Source organism: Medicago truncatula, chromosome 6 (assembly GCF_003473485.1).
Source record: "Medicago truncatula cultivar Jemalong A17 chromosome 6, MtrunA17r5.0-ANR, whole genome shotgun sequence".
Lineage (NCBI taxonomy): Eukaryota > Viridiplantae > Streptophyta > Magnoliopsida > Fabales > Fabaceae > Medicago > Medicago truncatula.
Genome location: NC_053047.1, coordinates 10,896,248 through 10,904,284, shown reverse-complemented (window position 1 = coordinate 10,904,284; position 8,037 = coordinate 10,896,248). Strand labels below are relative to the sequence as shown.

The following is an 8,037-nucleotide window of genomic DNA, read 5'->3' as shown; positions in this document are numbered from 1 at the left end:
ACATGAAGTATCCTTTCCAACATATACACTTTTAAATTTATAAATTTTTTGATGGTTTCTAATCGGACAGTACTTGAAGCAAAATTTTTTGAAGGGTGAATAGCAAAGTGGGGTCCACCGCTTCGAAAGAATGGCCATAGTAAATGTCAGTTTGGCTGGGGGAAACGAGAGAATGTAAAGCAATAACTCATCTGATAAATCGCTGATTCTGTCAACCAAATTGTTTCCCTGCAGCAGTGAAAAATAAAAACTATGATTATTTCATAAAACTACTATTATAATTTTCACAAACAGATATACATACAAAACAGTAATGAATCAATTCTCCAATTGTATAACTTGTTGCTATTTATACTAAAAGGCCCAAACCAATATTTTGATATTTCATCTAAAAATAATAATTTTGATCTAAAATAATATTTGCAATTTTTTTATTTTATGCCCAGTTTATATGCATCAGAACAACACACCAAAGTCCTCGCGAGCTTAGCTCAGTTGGCAGGAACGATGCATCTAATATATGCAAGGTCCACGCTTCAAACCCCGGCCATCACAAAAAAAAAAAAAAAACACCAAACCCTAAATACCTTGTGGTTTCAAAACACTAAAAAGATGGAAAAAAAATTGGTGTCGATTTTGACAACAATTTCTAGAAGAATATTTTTTTTTTTTGGTGAATTAAAATGAAACAAAAAAACAAAAAAAAAAAGAGCAAAAAGAAACACTAAGTGTCCAGGTTATCCCTAGACAGCTGATCAAAGAGGTCAGAAGGCGGAGAGGACCATGTAGTGACACCCATAGCGGAAGAATTTCCGTATTTTGCTAACCAATCAGCACTGAGATTAGCTTCTCGAAATATATGATGCAAGACCAAATCTGGGGCATGGTCGATCAAACTGGTAATCCTAAGCAATAACGAACTGTATTCATGAATCTCCAACTCTTTCTTCGAGTCAAAAACTGAATAGCCTCTAGGCTATCTGATTCTATGTTTGCTTTTGAATACCCATGTTGAAGCTGAAGAGTGATACCATGATAAATTACAAAAAGCTCAGGAGTTAACACATCACCTTGACCATCATTGGAGGAGAATCCAGCAAGCCAGTTACCTTTACCGTCCCGAATAAGCCCACCAGCACTAATCCCTCCACGAGAGTTGCAACTTCCATCAACATTCAATTTCACAAGACATGGTTGAAGACCTTCCTTGATCCAATCTTTAGTCATCAATGTTGAGAAGAAGTGTTGAGTATACCTTATAGGAATAACTTTCCATATCTCTCGCGCAAAGTGAAAATCCCTTAAGCAATGTAGTACATCCTCATTAGTTAGAAAGCAACTACCACATAGAGCACTATCCGTGAGATTGCACCTTCTTCGAACATTATTGACAGGAAGTGCCTCATGGAGGCAGAGCCAAACAAAATGTTGTATTTTTGCAGGCGCCTTAATTCTCCAAACCCAATTCCAATCATTTGTCATGTTCCAAGTTCTGTTGCGACCTAACAACCAATCATAGCCAGATTTACAAGTATAAACCCTTGTCCTAGAGTCACTCCATATCCACATATCATGTTTCTCTTCACTATAAGTAACAGGAGGAGGGTGTTGGTCAACAAGTTGAACAATATCAGAAGGTACATTGGTCATTAAAGCATTCCAATTCCAACAACCATTTGAGCCAACCGCCCTAAGCGTTAGATGAGTATCTGAGATGTTGACAAAATCAACCTTGTGACACAATCTCCCTATCTTAGTCCAATCAGAAACCAAAATGAAGAATTTCCGTCACAAATACGGTAACTAAGACCGTCTATAAGATTTTTAGCTGCCTCCAAAATACTTCGCCAAACTAGAGAAGGGCTTCTCACTGCTTCACTGCTCCATAAAGAGCCATTCTTAATATATTTTGCACTCAACAAGCGCACCCAGAGTTTGATCTTATCATGTAACAAGCTCCACACCAATTTTCCAAGCAAGGCTAAATTTGTGTTTCTAGCATCTCTAATAGCTAACCCGCCAAACTTTCTAGGAGAAGTAACTGTAGTCCATTTAACCATGTTCCACTTTCTTGTTACTCCATTTCCTCCCCAAATGAAACTTATAGTAATCTTATCAATACCATCACACAATTCCTTTGGGAGAAGATTAATTTGCATATAATACACTGGCATAGAAGTTGTGACTGATTTTGCTAAGAAAACTCTACCTGCTTTATTCAATAGCTTACCTTTCCAAGAAGCCAACCTATGGCGCATTTTCTCAATAATATGCTTGTATGTTTCATTTGTGACTCTCCCTTGAACTAAAGGAAAACCTAAGTAATGGCCCAAGTTAGAAACCAAACGGATCGACGAGATACCCTGGATATCTCTTTTAGTCCTCTCTGACACCCTCTTGGAACACATTGATTTTGATTTTGTCACATTAACTTTCAAACCCGAAGCAGAACAAAACTCATTGAGTATATCCATAACCACTTGTACCTGTTGTGTATTAGCTTCACAAAATAAGAGAACATCATCAGCAAAAACGAGATGGGAAAGACCCGGGCCATCCTTTAAAATATGGATAGGCCGCCAACTTCCATCCTCCACTTTTCCTTGAATATGCATAGCTAATTTTTCCGTACAGAGGACACACAAATAAGGGAATATTTGATTTTAGCTAATTTCTAGAAGAATATGTTAGACGGGAATATTTTTTTTTTTTTACAAAAAAAGGGAATAAATGTTAATATCAGAATAAAAATATAAAAATAATAAGTTTACACACAAGAATATGAACATTTTTCTACATCGACTATTTTAGACGAAAATATATTAATATCTGAATAGAAATTAACAATCATAAGACTACACATGGGAATGAATATTTTAACTGAAAATATATCCACATCTCAATGAAAATATATTAATACTTGCCTTAATTATCTTTTTGGTCTTTTAACTATTTAGTTGGTATCGGATTAGTTCTCTAACTAAAAATTGATTTATTTCGGTCCTCTAAGTTTCTCACCGTTACTATATTTAGTCATTTCTATTAATTTTATTCAAATAAACGTTAGGGTTTGTGTTAGGCGTTTGGTTAAAACTAGAGTCGGTCTTTTGAATATCGTGACTCTATCTTAGGGATTTGATGAGGATTGAAAAAATTTGGACATCAATCTGTAAATAAATATTATGTATAGAATTCAATAGTAATACAAGCAAATAGACAAAAAATATCTAATTTCAACAATAACTTATTTATTAAATTATAGTCATCTAATTTTTTAAATGTTAAATTAATTAAATTATAAAGTACAAAAAATTGTACGTTTTTTCTTCATTTTTTTAACAATTCAAACTTTTTATAAATCATCCTTGGGTATAAGCTATAATTGGAGGCATTCTAAATGTTTACTTGAGAAATCTCGACTAATCTTTTGACCTATATTCAACTAATTGGAGGCATATAAGTATTATGTGAATGCATGATAACTTCTATTATGACTGTTCTTCTTTCATTATGTGTATGAATTGTGATTCTCACCGTAAAACAAAAAAAAAAAAAAGTTTAGACAATCTATTGTGAGCAAAGCTTTGCTTAAGTTCTCAAAATGTGAATTCAATAATCAAGTACTCAAAGTTCTTAAATTCTGATTAAGTGATTTGGAGTTCAAAATAGCTTTATAATTAGAAAATTGAAATCTTTTAACAATGATAATCTTTGTAATGAAAAGTTTGTAAGGTTTATTATTGTATAATATTAAGGTTTTTAATTTCACTAATTTTTTTGTTGTTTTAAACATTATTTTCATAATTATGGGTAAAATGTATCACAAAAATCTTCTAAAATATTTGTAGAGGGATGAAAATCATAATGATTGAAACTAAAAGATCAAAAGTGTAAGTCAAACAAACATATAGATAAAAAAAACCATCAATAGATTGAAAGAAAAAACTTGAAGAAATCATTAGTTAAAACATCAAAATCATCTCCTTCCATTCCACAAATCTTTGATTAATATTTATAGCTCAAACAATTACATATCACAATAAACAATATAAAATATTAACAACCACTTTGCATCATAACACTAACATGTGTTGATGAACCCCCCCAATTTTAACACACATTTGAAGAATAAATATTCTTTGTAGCAGTAGTATAGTATATGAAAGTTAATTAAACGTCTCTGTCTCGTGTACACTCCAGAGGAACTTGAGGGTAGCGTTTACGATCATTACAATAGTTATAAATTGTGTATTTTTGACGCACCCATCTTAGTCTTTGCCATTGAGCAACATCAAGATCATGAAACTCAGGTTGATCCCACCATCTTTTTCCTTGTGTGTCACAAAATTTTGCATTCACAGAAGCTTCACAACCATCGATATGAAACCCTTTGTATGAGGCTATGAAGGGTGCTTTGGACCAATCTGTTTTCTCCAAACCACCCCTTGTAGCCCAATCATCAGCATTCCATAAGCTATTATATATTTTCATTGGTTGGTTAAATGGGTATTTCCCTCCTAACTGATTGGTGTTCTTGAAGACTCTTATTGGGATATCATCCACAAAGAAACTGCATATTCCACATTTGAGTTTTTATGAAAGAGAATATAGAACACTACTCAATATTGAAATATAAACAACAATAAAAATCAAGTTTAAAGGTCTAAAATATAAATAAACAACAACTTATTTTAGTTTATTTACTTGTATTGTTTCTTGTATATCATTCAAAAAAAATTCAATAACCTTTTTATTTTTTATGCAACAATTTCCCTTAATGGCAATTTAGAAACCAAAGTTTATAACATTCTATGATATTAAGAAAATTAAATATTGTACCAAAAAAAAAAAATTAAATAAAGTTATCTAAAATTCTTAGAGATTAATGAAAAAAAATGATTTTTATGTTGGCGTATCTTTCCGTAAGATTATTGGAAAAAAAAATGATTTAGAGATTTTTGTTTAAAAACAAAACTAATTTGTGTTTATTTACAATAAAAAAAACATTGCTTTGTTAATATTCTTTTTCATTTAGTCTACTTATTAAAATTAGATTACTTGTTATAAGAAAGAAATACAGCTTCTTGTATTAATACTAACATTAAATGACTTGTTATAAGAAACAAAATAGCTTTTTGTATTAGAAAAAATAATAAATTTTTAGATCAAGATTATTTTGTTAACAAATAATATGTAACATACAAAATGCTTCTTATTTTTCTTGGTACTTCTTTATAACGAACACTAATATGAGGCATGTCTCACAAAATTGACCTCTAAAAGTTAGAGGTGAATAAGATGGATACCAAATAGGGTAGGTAAAATTGTTACTAATTAGGTGAATGATGAAATAATGAGATTGAAAGTGCTTACACAATTTGGAACATGTTCCACAAAACAGAATATCTATGATAAGCTTGTGTAGGATCAAACCAAAGATAAATTCTTTGTTCTCTATCTCCTTTGCCTCCTGTGAATACATTTGTTTGTAAAATGTATGGTTGACCTGTTCTGTTTCCTAAGAACTCAAAATCTATCTCATCATGTTCTGCAGTTTGGGAGGATAACTGCAATTTCCCAAAGTATAGTCAAAATAAATTAGGGAAGATCAAAAGATGAAATAATAGTTTAATTTTTATATAGAGCATTGCTATATATCCTGAGAGAATGTGTCCCGAGCAGATAGTGAAACAGCACTTAGCCAATAAAATTACTTGCTATCGTGAAGTTTTCGTTGAATTTATTTTGCTAAAAGTAGCAATTTCCTTTTATATAGTGGATGTCAGCGTAAAAAAATTATATAGTTATGATTAAAGCCAAATATCTTTAATAATTTAACTATGCTGATTGACCAATGATGTGATTATGGATATATAATTTAAATCATAAAATAGTAGAAAAGTAATCTTTATCTTACATAGAAAGCAGTGACAGTTCCAGCTGAATCACCAGGTACCATTTTTATGAACATACTAAAGTGACCAAATAAATAAGACCCTTTGGATTGAAAGCCGGTACCTGTTAAAAGAAATCACATTAATATGACAAAATTGAGTTTGGTAATTAGTTATAACTAAGTACTCAAATTAGTAAAAACTAAAAAGAAAAATATGAATAGAAATCATCTTAATTTTTCAAAGAAAAATATAGAGCTCTATTACAATAGAATTCTTAGTAATGACATATTTAAGTTTTTTTTTGACAAATAAGTAGCGTAGTGGTTAAAAATTCACAATTAAGATAAATAAGTGCAGAATGTAAAGTTTAAACTTCAACTGCGTATACTAATATTCCTACATCTAAAGCTTAATTTTTTTATTTTTTTTTATGTATGAAATGAAATACTTACTTTGTTATAAATTAGATGACATTAATTAAAGTGAGTTGTTAGGTGATAACCCACTTAGATAATGTAAATTTTAATAGAATGAAAATTAGTTGTTAAATAAGAATTGACCTAAACAATATATATCACATCGTCAAGTGACTTGTCACATAAGCTTATCACTTACTACATAGGCTATCACAAATTTTGAAAAATTGTAGGACCAATATATTATGATAGGGATATCAATGGATATTCATGGATGATGATAGTGTGATATATGTGTTCGCTCCGTTGGATAAATATAAAATCCGTACCCTATCCATATCCACATGGATATCCGTTTAGCGGGTAATACACGGATATCCATGGATAACATTTATTAAAAAATATAAAAATATTTGTTAATTTTTTTAGCTGAAAATTAAAAACTAAAGTTCATCACATGCATTTTTTTTCTTTTTAGCAAAATATAATATTCATGCATTATAATAACAACATAGATCATTGACTTAACAAAAACATAACTAAAGCTCCTTACATTTGATATATTTAAACTTCTTTGATTTAACTAAAGTATAAATAAAGTTCATCATATTTAACATAAAAAAAGTTTTTTTCTTCAACAATTCCAACCACTTTGACTTCCTTTTAGAGGAGCGTGACACAAATTTGAACAATCGTGTAATAACTAATAACAGTACCAAAGTTTTTTTTTGCTTTGGAAGTTGAATGGTATTAACGTTATTTATGTAATTTACTCGGTTTAATAGTGGGTATGGATATCTGCGGATGCGGATGCCAATAAATCTGCATCTGTATCTACTATTTAGCGGGTAGTTGAAATATCCGTTTATTTTATCCATGAATATCCATTAAGGTATCCGCTCCGTTTCCGTGGCGGATTTTATCTGCGGATATCCACGGGTGCGGATTTTTTTGCCATCCCTAATTATGGACTTAAAAAAGTTAAAAAAAGTCGTAATAAGTCAAAATAGAGGAACTAAAAATGTAGATAAGTAAAAAAAAAAAAAGTAAAAAATCGCATAGTTCCCGATAGCGCCTCAAATAAGAGCACCTCAACATAAGAACCTATACAAAAATATTGTTCTAATAAAATTTCTTGAACTAAAAATAATAATAGCATACCAGTGGACTTATCAAGATTAAGCAGAATTTCAGAACCACCATTTAAGTATTTGATATGATCATAAGCCCAAGTAGGCACATAATTACGACCAAATGGAACATCAATAGGAGTCCTTGGATTTGCAGCAAAAGAAGCATATACAAATGATGACAACAAAATCAAACACATCCTTAAAGAATAATTCATGATCTTGTGTTTTTCAACTTGAGTTTTTTGATGATTTTGTGAATAAAATAAAACAAAGTATATATAGGCATAAGGTCCTGTTTGGACCACACTTTCAAATTAATGTGAAGCTGTAACGCGCTTAAATGCTTAAGCTTTCGCTTGCTAGCTGGTCGTTGGTCATCAATCACATTCATGCTAGATTACATTTATGTTTATGTTTATTGTTTATATGATTTCAGTATAATTATGTATCATTCTTTAGCTTGAAGCAAAATTATTTTGGTTCCAAACGCATTATAGAAAAAATTATTAGAAACATTTTTTGGGTTGGATTAAAAAATTGCAATCCAAACAAATGGGATTAGGTCTAACAGAAAGGGTTAATTTTCCGGCA

At 30.8% G+C, this 8,037-nt stretch overlaps 1 protein-coding gene across 1 annotated transcript; it reads right to left on the bottom strand.

The window, feature by feature from the left end:
* Window positions 1-3,958: 3,958 nt before the first annotated feature.
* On the bottom strand, window positions 3,959-7,704 carry LOC25495881 (xyloglucan endotransglucosylase/hydrolase protein A). Its single transcript, XM_013596139.3, has 4 exons — window positions 7,475-7,704; window positions 5,918-6,018; window positions 5,374-5,567; window positions 3,959-4,570 (listed from the first exon to the last, which is right to left on the bottom strand). Exons 1-4 carry the CDS (start codon window positions 7,659-7,661, stop codon window positions 4,171-4,173), a joined length of 882 nt encoding a protein of 293 aa, XP_013451593.1. The 5' UTR covers window positions 7,662-7,704; the 3' UTR covers window positions 3,959-4,170.
* Between the last annotated feature and the right edge of the window lie 333 nt (window positions 7,705-8,037).